This window comes from Grampus griseus (genome assembly GCF_964374135.1).
Source record: "Grampus griseus genome assembly, chromosome: 16".
Lineage (NCBI taxonomy): Eukaryota > Metazoa > Chordata > Mammalia > Artiodactyla > Delphinidae > Grampus > Grampus griseus.
In genome coordinates this window covers 62,147,009-62,166,157 of record NC_139010.1, presented here as the reverse complement: position 1 = coordinate 62,166,157, position 19,149 = coordinate 62,147,009, and the positions used below count along the sequence as shown (strand labels likewise).

Genomic DNA, 19,149 nt, shown 5'->3' with positions numbered 1-19,149 from the left:
GCTAACAAGGCCAGCCAAGATAGAGAATATGAGTGCCTGAACTGACAGCTAGTCCCCTCAGAGTCAGTAAATCAATCAGTGGAGGTTCTTAAATGATAAAGTCGCAAGAGAAATATGCTGTTTTACAATGGCTCCCAATCAGGGGTACGAGGATCCCTGGGGGTCTTTTACAAGGAAGATATGTCCTGCCAGGGCTGGACTGACCATATGCATTTGTGCTCCTCCGAGCTTACATTCTGCAAATATCTGCTCAGCATTTATTTACTCTAAATGGGAAGTAGCTGATTTCCTAGCAAAGCTTATTTCCCACTATCTTAAATCTGCATGTGAACCACAAGCTGAAATCTGAATAATTCATCTTTGCAACAGTGTGTGGCAATCAGAAATGTGACAGTCAGAAAGAATGTGCCGGTGCTTGACCCACACCATGGAGGAGTGGCTTACCTTTTGGGTAAGGTCACTGGCTTCACTGATGTACCGATCTCGCTCCTTTTCCAGTTGAAAGATAATCTTTCTCTGCTTCTGAGCCTCTTCTTTATAGTTCTGGATTTCTTCCTCCAGGTTTCTCCTGGCTTGTTCGTGGAGCTTCACCAGGTCTATCTGTTTCTGGGTTGCACTGACCGCCTTAAGCATATTCTAAAAATAAGGACAACACACCAGCCCCATTACTCAAAATGTTGGGAGATTTTTGGTTAAATTTACTCCCTGTCTTAATCCTAAAATAATTAGATGCATTTTTTGGGAGATGAATAAAAATAATCATATTTTTTACAGCTTATTTAGAGCTTGTTATGTTAATTCTGCACAGAGCACTATAGACATACCTATAAATGCACTAAGAGACAACATCCTCAGGAAGTGGGCACTATATCGCTCGCATATTAGGGGTAGGAAACTGAGAATGAGAAGTTAAGCTACTTGCCTACAAGTTCATACAACAGTGGAGTTAGGATTTGAATCCAGAGCTAGCTGACCCCAAAGCCAACCTCTGTCCCAGCTCTTGTCTTTTTCTTGTGAAGTTAGAACAGCTGAATCTAATCATGTAACACAGGCTTTGACTACAAAATAAAATAAAACCAACTTATTAAAAATACAGATACCCAGAATTAACATACACTCCAACAATATCACTCAGAAGAATAGAAAACAGGTGTTCAAACAAAAACTTGTATGTGAATGTTCATAGTATCACTATTCACAAAAGCCAAAAGGGGAAAATAACCCAAATGTCCATCGACTGATGACTAAATAAACAACATGTGTTATATCCACACAGTGGAATATTATTCAACCATAAAAAGGAATGAAGGGCTTCCCTGGTGGCACAGTGGTTAAGAATCCTCCTGACAATGCAGGGGACACGGGTTCAAGCCCTGGTCCAGGAAGATCCCACATGCCGCGGAGGAACTAAGCCTGTGAGCCACAACTACTGAATCCCGCATGCTACGACTACTGAAGCCTGCGCGCCTAGAGCCCATGCTCTGCAACAAGAGAAGCCACCACGATGAGAAGCCCGTGCACTGCAACGAAGAGTAGCCCCTGCTCGCTGCAACTAGAGAAAGCCTGTGCACAGCAAGAAAGACCCAATGCAGCCAAAAATAAATAAATAAAAATTAAAAAAAAAAAAGGAATGAAGTACACGATACAACATGGTTGTAGCTTGAAGACATTATTCTGAGTGAAAGATGCCAGACATAAAAAGTCACATATTATATGATTCCAGTTATATAAATATGCAGAATGGTCAAATCCACAGAAACAGAAACCAGATTCATAATTTCCAAGGGTGGGAGGAGGGGAAAGTGGGGAGTGACCACCTCACAGGTACTCACAGGTACAGGGTTTCCTTTTGGGGTGATGGAAATATTGTGGAACTAGACTCATGATGTTTGCACAACACTGTGAATGTACTAAATGTCACTAATGGCAAATTTTGTTTTGTATGTATTTTACAACAGTAGAAAAGAATTAACCTGTTTTTTTAAAAAACACAGATGTTCCAACTCCAGAGACTCTGGTTCAGTGGAGCTGTTATGCACCTAAATTTTTTTTAAAAGCTGCCCTGCTGGTTTCTGATGCTATAATGGAAATGCCTTGGGTTGGCTGCCCAAGGAGCCAGGTTGTTCCTCTGGAACACAGAGTTAATAGAGTGCAACTCTGGCAGCCATGCTCATGATGGAGCAGAGCTTGTCTGCTTCTCTAGCCACAGCTGAATGGATCCAGTGACTTTTGAAATAGGGCCTCCAGATTTTTGTAACTCAGTAGAAGATGTAAACTTGAGAGCTGCTGGTGATAGCTTTTTTCTGCCATATGGACAGGGAAACAGAGAGAGACGATCCTCACTAAAAGACAGAAATGAAGCAAAAACTCAGCTGGAAGTCTAGTGGTGGAAGTAGAGAGCTTTCTGTGCATCCCAAGAGTGTTAGGCCAGGTTCCTATCTGTTCCTGAGGCCCAGCTGTATCCTTGGGTTCCATGAGGTGCCTCATAATTCCTTCACAAATCTCTAACCAATACAGACCTTCAGCCAGGTCTGAAAACCACTGGCATAAACAGGTTAAAAAAAAATGAACATTAAACCTTGGTTGGATGACAATGTAGAAGATGGAAAAGGTCAACTTTACTTTCAAGTATTGAATTAAACATTTGCTCTATGAAAGATAAAGCCACTTCAACATGACACTGAAAGAACCAAATATATTAACATTGCCGCCTGTCAAAACTATGTCACTCACTCACTCAATGGTGGCATTTCAAGTCAGTGGGGAAAGAATGTATTATCAGTAAAGGCTGACTGCATACCTGCAGAGGGGCAGGTGCTGTGCCAGGCATTAAGGATGCAACGGCCCGGGAAAAAAAAAGTTAAAAAAGTACCCTGCCCTAAAGAAGGAGTTGACGTAGTCAGATCAAACAAAATAAGTATAAAATTAATGTGTTAGGTGTCCTATTGTGGCAGAAAACCTATAGGTTGTTTATCAGAATATATAAAATATAAATGGATTAAATATTGTATGTGTTACAAATAAATTTAAAAATCTAAATCCAACATTATTTACATATATAAATTTATAGAATAAAGAAACAGTTACTAGGATCATGCAAAAAAAATTGATGACTTTCTTAAGGAGTGCTCAGCATGTAAAGATATCTAATCTTATACTATTTCCTGAGATTCCCTAAATAGTCTACTTTAAGCTAGAGAGTAATCTATTCAATACTTTGTTAACATTTATTCAATTCTGGGAAACTTAAAGAAGTAATAAAAATTCGGAATGAACAAATATAGGCTGTATCTACTTTGATGAGATGAAGCTATCTTGGCCAAAAGCCATCAGGCTGTCTGCTCCGGAAGCAGCCTGCCCACTCTACACCTGGCCCATCGCTTTTTCCTCCCTGGAGGAAATCCTTGAGCAGGAATGTTTACCCTAAATCCTTGAAAGTAGTTAATCTCCTAAGAGTGACTGTCAATCAAAGGAATCCTCTGGAAGGGGCAAGGAGGGGAAAGGGGGAGTGGTCTGCCTTGAATGGAGGATTTCCAGGCCTCAAGCTCCCCCAACCCCTCCCTCAGCTTTGGACCATGTTGAGCTCAAAGACTAGGAGAAATAAGGGCCAAAGACAGAAACGAAAACCTACAACACTCCTGAAAAGATGGTGGAAAGGTTAGAGACTCTTTATATGGCCAACCAGCCATCCTTCAAACACCGAGAAGTTAAATTTTATTAGCACTCACTTGTATTTTCTGGATTAGCACAAGTTGCAGATTATAGATATTAAAATCAGAAATTTTGGACTTCCCTGGTGATGCAGTGGTTAAGAATCCGCCTGCCAATGCAGGGGACACAAGTTCGAGCCCTGGTCCAGGAAAATCCCACATGCCGCGGAGCAACTAAGCCCGTGCGCCACAACTACTGAGCCTGTACTCTAGAGCCTGCGAGCCACGACTACTGAGCCTACGTGCCACAACTACTGAAGCCCGTGTGCCTAGAGCCTGTGCTCCGCAACAAGAGAAGCCACCGCAATGAGAAGCCCGCGCACCGCAACCAAGAGCAGCCCCCCACTCGCCGCAACTAGAGAAAAGCCCGCGTGCAGCAACGAAAACCCAACGCAGCCAAAAATCAAGCAATAAATAAATTTATTAAAATCAGAAATTCTGATCAACTGCTAAGATGCCAAATAACACACCAGCAATAAAAACAGAAACCACAAGACACCCTGAAATCCCCTGCTGGTTTATATGATAATTCTCCGAAGTCCCTTTGTGCTCATAGGTGATAATGCGGTTTCAATTCACAGCCAGTGAATGGTGGAATGTGGATAGCTGCTTAGAGGAAAATTGAGCACTATTATTAATTCTAATCTACTTTCGTTTGCCTCAGAGTTTTCTCTCCCCTGCAACCAGTTATAGGCAGATATTATAGCACTAAAGAAAGACATTTATTTACCAGTGTTAGTGTAACAAACTCACCTTATTCAATAGGTCCCTTTCTCTCAGAAGCTCATCCACTGCTTTCTTATCAAGTTCTGCTTGTTTCTTGGAAGCCTCCACCTCTACATCACCAGGGAGAAAAACAATAATAAATATAAAGAAAACCTAAGAAAGAATCTGCCAAAGCCAAAGTGACATAAAACTGCTTTATAGGGGCTTCCCTGGTGGCGCAGTGGCTGAGGGTCTGCCTGCCGATGCAGGGGACACGGGTTCGTGCCTCTGTAGCTATAAAACTACTTTTCGTTGAGTGTTCCGTGATCTTCATTATAACTCAGTGAGGTAGGTCTTCCTGTCCCTGAGGCTTAAAGGCCTATATGCCAAGGGTGCACAGCCAAGAGGTGGCAGGGCTGAGATTGGGAGTTTGGTCTCTCTGACTTCAAAAAGTCCTTGCTTTTTAAATCTTTTTTATTATACAAGTAATTAGAAATACAGGAAGAAATTGGAAATAAAAATAAACAGAAGGGAAAATTTTCTAAATCAGAATCTACTTAGGATTTTGATGTGTCTCGTTTCTGACTTTTTCCTATGCAAATATACATGTGTATATAAATATGAATATTTATACACCACATACACCAAGAGGGAATCACACCACACATAGTTTTGTAACTTGTTTTATAATTAACAAACATAAAATGAATACCTCTCTATATTATAAATGTATATCAGAATTTCTAATGACTTCATATTTCACTGTATAAAAATGTATAATTTATTTAGCCAATCCCCATCGTAACATTTAAGTTGCTTCTTCTTTTTTAATTTTTTTGCAATTATAAGCAATAATCCTATGGAAGTTCCTGTTCAGTTGTTCCTCTAGGAGAGGAAGTCCTGGATCAAAAGTGATTTTCTTTTTAAAAACATTTCTCCCCTACTGCCGAATTCTCTCCAAAAATTAATAGCAGTTTAAATCCACACCCAAACCACCACTGTTATTATCACTCTCTTTGATCTTTGACAACCTGATAGATTTTTCTAAACCAGTATGTCCATATTTAATTTACATTTCTTTGATTAGTAGTGAAGTAGACTACTTTTCCTGTTTAATAATCATTTATTTGTTTTTCTGTTTTTCAAATTGCCCACACTGGCTCTTTGCTCATTTTTCTCATGAATTGTTTACCTTTTTATGAATTTGTAAGAGCTCCTTATATATAATAAGGATACTAACTCTTTGGCAATATTTTAGACAATTTGCCTTCACATATAGTCTTTTGCTGCTAAAAAAAAAAAATTACTTTTAATTTCATTAAATCTCTGCATTTTGGCTTTATTGTTCCTACATTTGACCTTAACTTTTTTCCCAAAAAGTAGTTTATTGTCATACTACCATTTTCTTAATAATCCATACTGCACACTGGTATGAAATGACACCTTTATCTTAGATGATAACCGTGGGTCTTTTTGTGGCCTTTCTGATCTCCATTGATCTGTTTATTCAGGCATTTTCACTAAACTATTTGATTACTGAAGTGTTATAATACATTTAAACACCTGGTAAGGCAAATGTTCCCTTCTCACTCTTCTTTTCCAGAATTTTATAGCTATTGTCACAAGTTTATGCTTCTGGAGGAAACTTAGAATCAGTTTTCAAGTCCCAAGCAACATAACTCACTGAAATTTTTTTTGGAAATATTAAACATGTAGATTAATTTGGACAGATTTATATCTTTATCATATCGAGTTTTCTCATCCAGAAACTTGGTGTATCTGTCCATTTTTCAAGTCTTCTTTTATATCCCTCAAAAGAATTCTGTAGTGTTTTATATATATATGTCTTACAGATATCTTGGTAACTTTATTCATAGATATTTTATTACTTTAGTTGCTATTGTGAAAGGGGGGTTTTCCATCATATATTGTAACTGGTTCTTTGTAGGAAAGAAAGCTATTGATATCCATATATTTATTTTATAACCTGCACCCTGTTGAACTCTTGTTAGTTCTGGCAATTTTTCAGTTCATTTCTTGGATTTTGTGGTAGGAAATCATAACATATGTGGTAGGAAATCATGCTCCTAACTATTATGTCACTCTTTGATAGGGCACAACAAAAGGAAGTGCTCCGTAAGAAGAAATAATGATGTTAACGATATCTGTAAAATAACCAGAAGAGAAAGCACGATGACTTCTGTAAACATGATTTAGGGATGAAGGATTGGGTTCAATACTTAATGGATAAAATTTTTTTTCAAAGCTTAGAACTATCACCAGCAAAAATACAGAAATTTTAATATGGAGTGTTTTCTGAAATTCACTAAGCCAGTTACAAAACATGCTCTACTAGTTCTATTTTTTTTTTCATATCTGTCATTGAAGACATTAGATTGTAAACTCATGCTAGACTGTAAGCATCCTGAGGGCAGGAACCTCCATGCACCCAATGCCTAGCATAATGCCTGCACATAGTGTGTACTCAATTTATTGAATGAATAAATAAATGGAGAAATTATCAATATCAGCTGCAACTGTGCCTCAGTAAAAGATTATTTCCGATGTCTTAGGAGGAAAAATATCTGCACTTCTCAAAGACGTGACAAATATTTCTAATAATCTTATCTGGACATTTAGATTTTACTTAACTTTTAGCGAGGCACTGTACATTTTTATGCTTCTATGTATGTTATCTCAGTCAGTAATTTACAGCTGAGGTCAATGAGGTGTTCCTACCCCACATTTTCTGGTGCAGTCAGAATTCAAACCCTGATCCTCTGTCTCCAAGTCTCTGAGCTGTTTCTACCATACCATATTTAACTAACATATCCTATTTTTAATTATATTCTTTTTCAGAATGAGATAGTATTCTCTTACTACTTTTATAAGTGGTAATATATCTGGATAACAATAGATGACTTTTTTTTTTTTTTTGGTCGCACTGCACGGCATGCATCCCCGACCAGGGATCAAACCCACACCCCCTGCAGTGGATGCACAGAGTCTTAACCACTGGACCGCCAGGAAAGTCCCAATAGATGACATTTAGTAAGCACTTACTGTGTGCTAGGCACTGTCCCAAGAGCTTTCTATATGTTAGCCATTTCATCCCCAACAGCTAAATGTGATAGAGGTGGGATCTGAACCCAGGTAGATTTGACTCGAGAGTTTGTATCCTTAATGATGTTTCTGTACTACACAGCCTCCTGTGGCACTTAAATTTTCCCTTCACAGGTCAATGTGATAGTTGGCTAAAACAAGTGTTTCCCATATGGTAAAGTACTAACAGAGGAAAGGAGTTAGAAGCCATTAATTTTTGTCTCACTGATTCTGGGTATACTATTGTCTCAAATACTGCTCATGTGGAATATTCATTTGAATTTATCCCGCATCTTCGGTGAAAAAAGAAGACTGAAGGAAAAGACATGTAGAACCCAGACCTAAGATTATAGATGCTATTTACTCCATTGACAAATACTGAAAAATACTTTGGGCTCAGTATAACCTGTTGAAGAGTTTTTTAAGGTAAGAAAGTTCAAGGTATTCAAAACCATGTCTCCTCCATATTATCTACTTACCGTTTTGAATGTTATTTTACTGAATTCATTTGGCATGGTTTGTGTTTGCATGCATGGAGTTGCCAGATGACATTGGTTACCAATGAAACGCTCATAAACTAATAAAACAAAGCACAAAATGATTCTTGGCTTACCTCTCTCTAATCCCAAGATCTGATTTTTCAGGGTTTCCTTGTGCTGTTCCACTTCTCCCTTTTGACTTTCAATCTGGTGCAATTTCTTATGGATTTGTTCTCTGATTTTGTTGAGCTTCCCAATCTCAAGGCGCAACTGATGGACTTCTTCCTCTTTGGCCTATGATTATTGAGAGAGGATTAACCAGGGACACTCAGTCAATAAAGAGCCGGTGACTGGATGATGGTAAACTCACAACCAATAAAAGGACACTGTTCCTATGTCAGTGTAAAGCTGTTCTGTGGGATTAAATCAAAACACACAGTTTGGTTTTTGAGAGAAACTGAAAAAGTCTATATAAGCCATAATAAAATATATGGCTATATGAGCTAAAAACAATGAAAAGACTGATTAAACCTGATACCTCAAGATACCATGGAATTGTTGAATCAAACAAGATAAGAACGCTGAGTTGTATCATAAATGTGTGAAATTTGTGTACAAATGCTGTAGTGATTAGCAACTTTCATAGACTCACAAAGTGATCTCTCTTAGAGGTTATTAACATGCTATAAAATATTGAGTCTTTCGGATCCACATGTCCACTGTAGTGCAATTACATAACGTTAGAAAAGGGGCCCTCCTTCCTCAGAGTATGTTAGTCAATGACTGTATATATGGACAGGTGGACAGGGTAGCATTAATAAGCAAGTCTACACGATGTCAAAAGGTATCAAAACAGCAATGCCAGCAAAGTAAAGCACCAGATTTTTGTCTATGGATTTCAAGTTTTATGAATTTTTTTTAAATTCATTTTTTAAAAAATGTGCCATTCTTAGAAATGACTGGGAAAGCAACTAGTGATCCTACTGCAAATAAAGAGTAGCAATTATTCCTAGTTCTTGACAATGAAGAGGCTTCACTTAGCTGGGCACGTTATCCTCAGATCACTGCTAGAAGCAGAATCCCATAGGTTTAGGATCTGATAACAAAAATATTCCATCTTTCAAGGTGCCCCATGCATGTCATCAAAGGAGAGAATTATTGGCATAAGTATTTTTCCTTTAATTTCACCTTAGGGGCTAATACATTATTTTGCCTTCAGTAGTCGTTTCATTTCTGCTTTAACTTGGAGCATTCTCATAAATAACGGTTTTGAGTCAAACATTTCTGGACTGCTTAAATGTTCCTCAGCCTCAGATCCTACCAGGTCCAAATTAGTTCATCTAAGGCCCCTTTCAATTAAAACAATAAGATGTTCTAATTCAGTAGTTATTAATCCAGACCCCATGGTAAGACTTCAGAAAAATCCTGTAAACCTCTAAGACTGCACGCAAAACAAGACACAAGATGTGCAAATAAGTGTGCGTGCGTGTGTATGTGCACGCACACACACGCTTTCATCAGATTCTCAAAAGGTGCTGTGATGCAAAAACTGTTAAGATTTACTACTCGAATCAATGTATTTTCCTGATTAGTCACTCATTTTATGCCCAGTATTCTAACATGACTAGAGTAGGGCTTATGGATTTTTCAGAATTGGTGATAAACATAAAGCCGCGCTGCTAAGCATGTAGGCAGACAATATGTATCCAAGTATAAAACGGTTATCCAAACTTAATTTGCAAGCACTCTTTAATCAGGGCAGGGAGAATAGGAGACCTATCTTGAAATTTACATTGGACAGAAGTGAAAATCATGATTCTGCAGTCCTAAGCGTAGATATCAAATAGTACCAGTCCGTCCCCCACCCCTCTCACTCCATACAAGTAGTGAAATACAATCTCACTTCTTTGCCACTCACATGTGTAAATGGTTTCTAGCTCTGGGCAACTGGTTACTTGCAAGGCTAAATTACAGAGGTGAACATCTGAGCTCACTTTGGAAAGTATTTGCATAGTCATATGATTAATAATCAGCTTAGCAATGTTATAAGAATGGAAGTTATCAAACTGCTTCCGGGCATAAAGCAATCACTGTAGGTTTACACCTGCCTCTGAAGGACCAAGGCTAATCCACGTTATCCAACCAAAGGCTAGAACAGCATCAGCCAATTCATATTAATAGGGAATGAAGGAGGACATGCTAGGGAACAGATATGTCACTTGGTGTTTACTTTGAGCTCCAACGCCTTCTGCTGGTTTTCCTGGGATAGCTGCTCACAGATCAAACTATGCTGTTCGTTTTCTTGCTGAAGTTTAGCATTTCTCATCTGAAACTGCTCCAGCTCCTTTGCAGCTCTCTCATTCAGTATCTGAAAGATGCAGAACGAGCTGGTTAATGCTTTTGAATCTGATTACAGTAGCTGCACATCCACGCAGGAGGCCATGCAGACCTCCTGGGACAAGCACGGCAACCACACTTTTTTTGTCTTCGCAGAAATTGTTCTTTCTCCCCAGTGAAAGCATGAAGGCACTCAAATATGATGAATGTTAAATGGCTGGGGGAAATGATGCCTTCTAATGAATAACACAGAGAACATATTTTTTTTTCTGGGCACCTTGGGAAGTCTTGTTCACAGGTGGTGGATAAATATTTTAATGCCTGTTTGCCATTTGGCAGGCTTAGCGTACACAACAATTGCTATAATCATTGCAAATGAGCTAGAGATCCAAACGAGCTTTATCGGCTGTGGGGCTCAGAAGCTATATCTTCAGAAGCAAATCCTTCATTAGCATGCCTACAACATTTTCATGAACAGAACCATTCACTAACACCAACACAAAACAATTCCCCTTCATCCAACTTAAGTCAAAACTGTGGAGTAGTAGTGGAATGATTTCTACCTCCCTGACTTCAGTGTCAGTTGGATTTTCCCCTTCCCAACTTGACTATTCAGAGAAGACAAGGTTTTATAAAAACAGAGGATTATATTTTGGGAAGTCATTTCTATTGGGAAAATATTAGGGAGATGGAGGGATATCAAAAAAAAGAGAGAAGATGGCTTAGAAGACACTTACTCCAATATATAACTTCCACTCAAGCAAAAGTTAAACACAGAAAGAATCTATCCAACTTCCCATCAATAGGGACTAAATAAAATTTTCCATGGGTCCTGGATGTTGCTAAACAAAGTACTATAGTTTTAACGTGATAACCAAAAACCTCTCAAATTTCAGGCTCAAAGAAAGCCACGTGTTTTTTTCATGGATGTTGCACACTGCATATTATCTATTTGATTTCTGGCTTTATATAAAATTAATAAAGCAATTGACAAATGTGTTCTACTATCTAATTTTTTAAGTAGAAAAATGATGTATGGCTTAAAAATACTTTGGAAACTTCCTAAGAGAACATGTTTTCAAGAAATGACTTTTTTCAATTAGATGAAATGGTTCTTCTTTAAGAAATTAGAAAAGACAGACTAGCATTTGTGTTACCTTAAACTGTTATTACAGAGGAAATGTTTTTTAAATATTTAAAACGCATAAAGACAGTGTGTGGTTTCCCAAACTTGAAAATTAAACCTGTTAAATATAAATCACGCTATATTCACAGGCTGGAATGCTTAGAGCAATGAGAGTGAATGGTCTTCTGAGCTCTGTCCAATAGAACTTCCTGCAATGAACTAAATGTTCTCTATGTGCACTGTCCAATACGGTATCTATTAGCCCCATGTAGCTGTGGAGCACTTGAAATGGTGCTGGTGCAATTGAGGGACTGAATTTTTAATTTTATTTAATTTCAAATAATTTAAATGTAAATAGCTGTATGTGGCTAGTGGCTACCATATTGGATACTGTGGTTCTATAACTATGTGGCAACAACATAAGGGAATCTCAAAAACAGGATATGAGGAGAAAGATATTAGACACAAAAGAGTACATCCTATATAATTTAATTTCTGTAAAGTACAAAAGCAGGCAAAACTAACCTCTGCTTAGAATTCAGAAGAGCGCTGACCTCTGGGGAGAGAGTGACTGGGAAGGGGCACAAGGAGTCTCCCGGGGTGCTATTTCTCAGGCTGGGCGCAGGTAACCAAGACGTGTTCAAGGGGAGAAAATTTCATCAAGCTGTATACTTGTGACTTATACACTTTTCTATGTGTATGTTACACATCAATAAAAGGATAAAAAGAGATTAACCTGTTGGAGCATGGCAGGAGGGGGCTGGGGGTAGAGTATAGGTAGAGCATATCTACCTATAAGAGCCATTCAAAGACCAAACACAGTACAGTGCTACGTGCTGTGTTACCAACATCCACCAACATCTGCAGTGAAGGGAGTTTGCTGCTTTCCAAAGAAAATTCAAAAATCCCCGTTCTTGTCTGGCCAGGCCCCGTGGTGCAGCCCTGCCCAGCCTACCTTCTGTTCCTTCAGCTGCTGCTCCAGCTTCTGAAGCTCCTCCTTGCTCTTCTGCACGTACTGCTGCAGGGCCTTGATTTCTGTCTGCCTGGTGTCCATGTCCGTCTGAATCTGCTTGAGCTCTTTCTCTAGTTTTTCCTTCTTCCGAGTCTCCCGCAAAGCTTCGTTCTGATGTTGCTGGATTTCTTGTTGGAACTACAGGCACGGAAAGGACGATGGGGGTTGGGGTGCGGGAGATGAGCCCCTCAGGACGGGTCTCAACCAGCTGAACTTCTCCCGCTCTCAGATATTTTCAGGGCAATGACTCTGAAGTAGTATTTCTCCTGCAGGAGAGTCATCTTTGAACTTCAATGTTCAAACTTTTCAAGAATATTCTGTATTATTTTTCAGAGCCTTGGCACCAAACAGCCACCCTGAAGGTGGGAACAAATCCACAAAGAAAGGTATAAAATCCAGTTAAATACTGGAAGCCCAGAATTCTAGGGAAGTCAAACATGGAAAGAATTCATCTAACTCTCCATCAACAGAAACTAAATAAAATGTAGCCAGCTACCCTAAATAGGAAAGTGTATTTTCCATGAGTCCTGGATATTGCTAAACAAAGTACTACAGTTTTATCATGACAGCCAAATTCTATGAAAAGTCCTTCTCCTATCTCATGATCAAAGGAGTCTCCTGTTTTTCTCCTCAAGCCTGCGCTTGTATACCATCTATTTGACTTCTGGCTTTATAGAAAAGTATTCAGAAGGATTCAGCTAGATGACTTCCTTACACAGGAGAAAGGCCAGGGGAACTGCTTTCACCATCCCCAGATGCAGGGCGCCCTGGCTGTCACAGGGGACACCTTCTTGGGCCAGAAATGTAAGCAGTGCCCTATCTTGGTAACTTCTCAGACAGAGAATGACTCAGGTAAAACTGCTCTTGCAAAAACAAACCAGAGAAATAAGCAAAACAATGGATGCTTCATTTGGTGACCGGGCCGGGGGCAAGGGGGTGGTGGGGGGGAGGGAGGGTCATAAATCTGAGAAAGGAACAAGACCGGAAGGGAGCCTGGAGAAGGACAAAACCTCCTCCTAGAAGGTAATGGTCCTTGTCTTGCTCTCCGTGTCAGAGCAGACCTGACTGATGGTCTGCTCGGCCTCTTCCCTGGACCGCTCCATTTCTTGTTGCTGTTCAGTGGTCTGAGCTAAGGCCTCTCGTAATTTCACCACTTCTGAGAAGAGTTGGTCTCGCTCCTTTGTCACTTCTTCTTTGAACTTCAGCAAATCTCGGATACTAAAATAGAAGAACATGGGAGTCAGACGAAATGGCCATCTGCTCAGGGAGCCTTCTTATCATCCTCTGAGCTCATTTTCATGGGAAAGACTTATGGTCAAGGATCAACACTATTCAGGTGTGAAAGAGAGAGATCTTTATGCCCTGATGTGGGAGCTGTTTCTGAGGGTTTTTTGTTGTTTTTTTTGCGGTACGCAGGCCTCTCACTGTTGTGGCCTCTCCTGTTGCGGAGCACAGGCTCCGGACGCGCAGGCTCAGCGGCCATGGCTCACGGGCCCAGCTGCTCCGCGGCATGTGGGATCTTCCCGGACCGGGGCACGAACCTGCGTCCCCTGCATCGGCAGGCGGACTCCCAACCACTGCGCCACCAGGGAAGTCCTGTTTCTGAGTTTTTAACTGAAAAAGAGGATGTTCCAATAATAATATGCATAATATGACCCCTTTTCTTATTTTTAAGCAATTACAGTCTGTGTGTGTGTATGTGTGTGTGTGTGTGTGTGTGTGTGTGTGTGTGTGTGTGTGTACTATAGGCATTTTTATAGAAGTCCAGAAAAATAGGCATCAAATTGATAACTGGTTATCTCTGAGGAGTGAAATTTAGGGTGGAAGAGTTGGGGGGGCTGATTTCTACTCCTTGCTTTCCACACCCCTGTAGTATTCATTCTGGAAGTAGAAAAACTGTCTGATAAGACCTGTGCAGCAGAATTCATCTAGAGCAAGGCAGCTACTTTAGAGCTGAGAAAGCAGAGAACTTGCATTTGAGACACTTGCAGCTGACAGACATCAAATGACTGTTGGAAACACAGTAATTCGATAATATGTATCGACCAACACTTTTGATATAATTGTTTAATTAAGAACCTTCAAAACCGCAAACTCTTCTCCATAAACAAGACCTTAAATTCTAAGGTTACTGTAAAGACAGACAGCTACACCTAAGCGCACTGCTGAAGATAAAATTTTGAGTTGGATTGTTTCATCAGTTCTCCTCCTCATGTTCTGATTTTCATTAAAACTCCTCCTAAGCAAATCAGTTCCCTCACGATGCTCTTCAACAGTTGTTCTTCAATAGTTGCTCTGATTGTGCATGACTTCTTTTAATAAGAAAATAGAGTCCATTATTATGAACACCACATCTACTGTTTATTTTACCTATTCAACATTTGATAAACGTATCTAGAAAGTACAAGAAATCTAGACAGCAGGTAGATTTAGTTAAGGATGCCTAAGGAAGTGTATGCTCATTCCTGGCTCATTAATTTATGCAAGGTTTTGCATGCCCTACAGAGTGCTAGATTCCTGGAGGAAAGGTAAAGATAGATGTCTTCCCTCAAGGAGTTTACAGCTTAATGGGCAGAGAAGCTCAAATAATTTCAGTACCATGTGATCAGTGCCATACTTGAGGGAGATGTTGGGTCCTATGGAAACAGGGAACACAATGACTCTTCTGCCTGGTCACTGGGTCTGAGGCTTGGGAGGAGTTTGGAACAGAGATGCTGACGGTGATAAAGTTAAGATGGTGTTTAAGATAGGTCTTGAAGGATGAATAGTTGTTTACTGAGTGGAGAGGGAAGAAAAAGGATCCCTGGCATAGAAAACAGTATGTCCAAAGACATGGAGGCATGAGCAAGCATGGTGCTGCTGGGCGTGAGTCTAGCAAGGCTGACTGGGGCAGATCTACAAAGGGCTCTGTAAGACACGTTCAAGACTTTGGGCTTTATCCTTAGGAAACGGGTAGCTGTCGAAGGTGCATATGCTGGAGATGGAAGCATGTAGCTACATGTTTTAGAAGAATAAGTCTGGTATGGAAGATGGTAAAGAGGGGAGATGTCTCCTCAAAGGCAGGGAGAACAGTTAGGAGTCTACTGCCAAATCCAGCAGAGAACAGGGGAGCCGCTGCTGACAGGAGGAGGGGAAGAATGAAGTGATGTTTAGAAGACTGAGTCAACAAGACGAAACGTTAAGGGATGAAGGAGTAACAAGTGTGAAGAGCAACTGTTTTCTGGCCTAGAATCTGAGGTGGTAGGAAGGACAGTGATATGGCTAATCATGGGGCAGGGGGTGTATGGGAGGGGCTGGGAATCTGGGTAGAAAGTCAGCCATTCCACACAAGTTTGAGAGAAACAAAGTTAAAATCTTTACTCATTTTAAAACTGTAGCACTGATTTTATAGAGCCAGAAGTTTGATATAACCATGAATTAGAAGCTCTTGGGCATGGAGAAAGGGAGTATTAAAAAGAAAAAAATGGCAATAGATAGAAAGCTGTCTCTGGGAACCCAACAAAGTAGAGTCTTGTATTCACAAAGAACATTCAAGATGGTACTGGCAAGTCCCAGGCTGTCTGTTGAAGAAGGAGGCCTCTGCAAAAGCAAGTTCAACATGAATCAAGACGGCTATGACCTACTTGCTATCCTGGTCCATGGAGAGTCCAGACCCTTGCTCGACTAGTTTGCTTAGGTTCACTATTTCCTCTTTCAGGGCAAGAATCGTCTCCTTTGCCTTCTGCTCTTTGTCATAGGCTGAGTCCACCATCTTCCAAGCCTTTTCAATTTCCTAGGTGGGTCATGGGATATCAGTGAGAAAAACCAAACTAGGTTCCAGATGCAAGCTAAATTGAATAAATAGAATAATAAAACAACTACATTATAGAAGCTATTTATGGGGAAAGAAGATTACATGTTATACACTATGTATTAAATGTATATTGATTTACTGCATTGTTCAACATGAGTTAGTCAATACTGAAAAGCAGTTTTAAAGGGGATACTGGCAAAGGATATTTTCTCTTGTGTAGGTAAATGTGGCCACAGGGCTGCTACATACTACAGGGGCTGCTATAACTAATGGTATTATTTCTAGTAAAGATGTTAAGATAGGTTTACAAAATTGAAAATGAAAGCTTATGTGCTTTCCAAGTCCAGATATTTTATAGGAAAAAAAAAAAAGCTTTATCACATAAGGAATGGTCTTGGATCCAAGTCCTAAATTTGAAGCTCTTGATAGGTTCCATATTAAAAATATATTTTGCCCTCAGGCCCCAAGTGAGCTCCTGGATGGCAAGGTGAACTTTAGAGCCATCCATAGAAATGAGGTCTTGGCTGTCACCTAATTGTACACAACAGCCTTGATAATTCCCATTTCCAGAAACCCAAGCCCAGGCCTTCTCATCAAATGCTTATAGGGGAAAAACAAAACTATTCTGAATACAAAGTGGAATATTAACAGAAATACTTAAAAGTGAATTACAGCCATTCGAGTACACGGACGAAGGACAGTAAATGTTGCAACAGCCTTAAGTTTTGCCCTGCCACTTAATTTTCTTGCAAATTTTCATCAAGTGCAATGTGAGTCCTTTTATACAGGTAAGAATCTATATGCTTAAGGTGAAAATATTATTTTATGTTGACAAGGAATAAAATGAGTGGAAGAAATTATTTAATTAAATAAATTCATGCTATTACATTAGAGAGAGAGAGAGATGATTCTTGGGTAACTGCAGCACATAATTTAGTGATTCAAAACAAAATGTCAGTTTAAGGGGTATGTTTTTCTGTAGCAACCATATGTACTATTTTTGGCAAAACAAATGAAGGATATTTAAATGAAATATGATTATATGAAATCTTGTCCAAAGCAAATTCACCAATTATATTTTAATCTATTCATGACTTCCATTTCCAGTTTTTTAATTTACAATAAAAAGTGGGGTCTTTTCTCATCATAACATGATTTAAAGCCTTCTTATATTGGTATTTTGCAAGGAGAAGAAGAAAATAACAATAGAGAGAAAAAGACACTAAAAATAGTGGTTCCTAAGAAAACAGGTAAGTTACATTTTGCACTAGTCTTGGAACTTCATTAGAATTGGGGTATGTTTAATTGCATGATATCAAGGGAATTATCTAAAAAAAACTGCGAATTATTTCTCAGCACTAGGGTTTCAATTATAAATTAAAATATCTTAACCTCTTAACACCCTGCAATCTACAAGGAACATTTGTGTTTTACCTTCAAAATAATGCAACACACTTGAGGATGAAAAAATAAAGTGTAAATAAAAGCCATACTTCCTCAATATCCCTCCCAGACTGAATCCCTGTTCTCGCATTATGAGGAAATGGGACGATCAAGGCAGAAGCAAAGGGGCGATAAGAGGAAAGATCATGAAAACTACCATCTGGAAATTCTCAAGGTAACCTCTCCTAAAACACTGGAAAACGTAGAAACATGAAAAGATCTTTTACAAGCTATCATCATAAGATATTTAATTACTTATCTTGGGTCAAACAAGACATACTGATATTCCTAATACTATACTTACTTATGGCCAATTGTTTTTGTGAACACAGTATTTCTTAGAAACCAAGCCAGTAAGGTTCTACCTTATTTTCTGCACTGTGAAATTCACTCAAGATAATTAAGTTCTTTGAAAATTAACATTATTCCCTAGGCTTAATGAATATATAAATCATGTAAATTTTTACTTAATAACTCTTTTACTACCAGCCTAGAGCTGCCAGTATAATGAAAGGATGATGTTTTAAGTACAGGATGCATTTATGAAAGCTCGCCATTGGTTCCATTTCTAGAAGATCACTGACCTTCTTCAGGGATGTGATGGTGATCTGATCATCCTGAGAGAGCTTCAGGGCAGTGGCGACCTTCGCGGAATTAACCACGATCTCCGCATTCAGCTCTCTGCACTTGGCCATCAAACGCTTTTCATTGTCATAAGACTTTTTCATGACAGCATGAAGCTTCTCATATTCAACCCTAAATCTCTCCAAACTTTTGTCTCCTGTAAGTTCGCTGAGAACCTCCTGAAAATCCCTTTCTATTTCTTCATACGCAGTTTCCTCCAGCACTAGTTTTTCACTCTTTTCCTGTTCAAAAGGGCAAAGACGGGAATGAAGATTGAAATATTTACCCCATCACTATTCAGGAATGACTTATTATTCGTGAATAAAAGACCTCCATACAAGCAAAGATTGAAATATTTACCCCATCACTATTCAGGACTGACTTATTATTCGTGAATAAAAGACCTTCGTACAAGCAAAATAAAAGCCACTGACAAGCAGACGATTTAAAGCTATATGATGGGAAGGCTCCTTGTTCATCCCGATACCTGTATATATGTATACGTAGCACTGGGACAGTAATATTTTCTACCACATAGTGTTAAGGATTAGATTAAATGGGATAATTCATGTTAAACACTTAGCCAAGTGCCCGGCAAACAGCAGGTACTCAATAAATTTCGAGAGCTATTATGATTATTCCAAGCCTGCTTCTTACTGCCCCCAGGACTGCAGATGGAAGCCACGGTATGTTGAGGTCAGACATAATATAGATACCATGAAACCACACTTACAGTGGAACCCATCCAGAACATGGAATATTCTCTTTAAAAATATCCCATCATTTTTACCCCTTAAAAAATTAGCCTAGGTCATCTC

The 19,149-nt window shown here is 39.3% G+C and overlaps 1 protein-coding gene across 1 annotated transcript in view; it reads right to left on the bottom strand.

Annotated features, from left to right (window-relative positions):
• The window catches only part of CFAP58 (cilia and flagella associated protein 58), a gene marked incomplete at both ends in the record, with an annotated part of 105,920 nt that extends 87,110 nt beyond the window's left edge, over positions 1–18,810 (bottom strand). Inside the window, 9 exons of the mRNA XM_082672965.1 lie at positions 445–636; positions 4,464–4,546; positions 8,131–8,290; positions 10,227–10,364; positions 12,415–12,609; positions 13,533–13,689; positions 16,095–16,243; positions 18,292–18,573; positions 18,766–18,810. Of these exons, the coding sequence (XP_082529091.1) occupies positions 445–636; positions 4,464–4,546; positions 8,131–8,290; positions 10,227–10,364; positions 12,415–12,609; positions 13,533–13,689; positions 16,095–16,243; positions 18,292–18,573; positions 18,766–18,810 (1,401 nt within the window). The remainder of the gene's footprint in view (positions 1–444; positions 637–4,463; positions 4,547–8,130; positions 8,291–10,226; positions 10,365–12,414; positions 12,610–13,532; positions 13,690–16,094; positions 16,244–18,291; positions 18,574–18,765) is intronic.
• Positions 18,811–19,149: the final 339 nt, after the last annotated feature.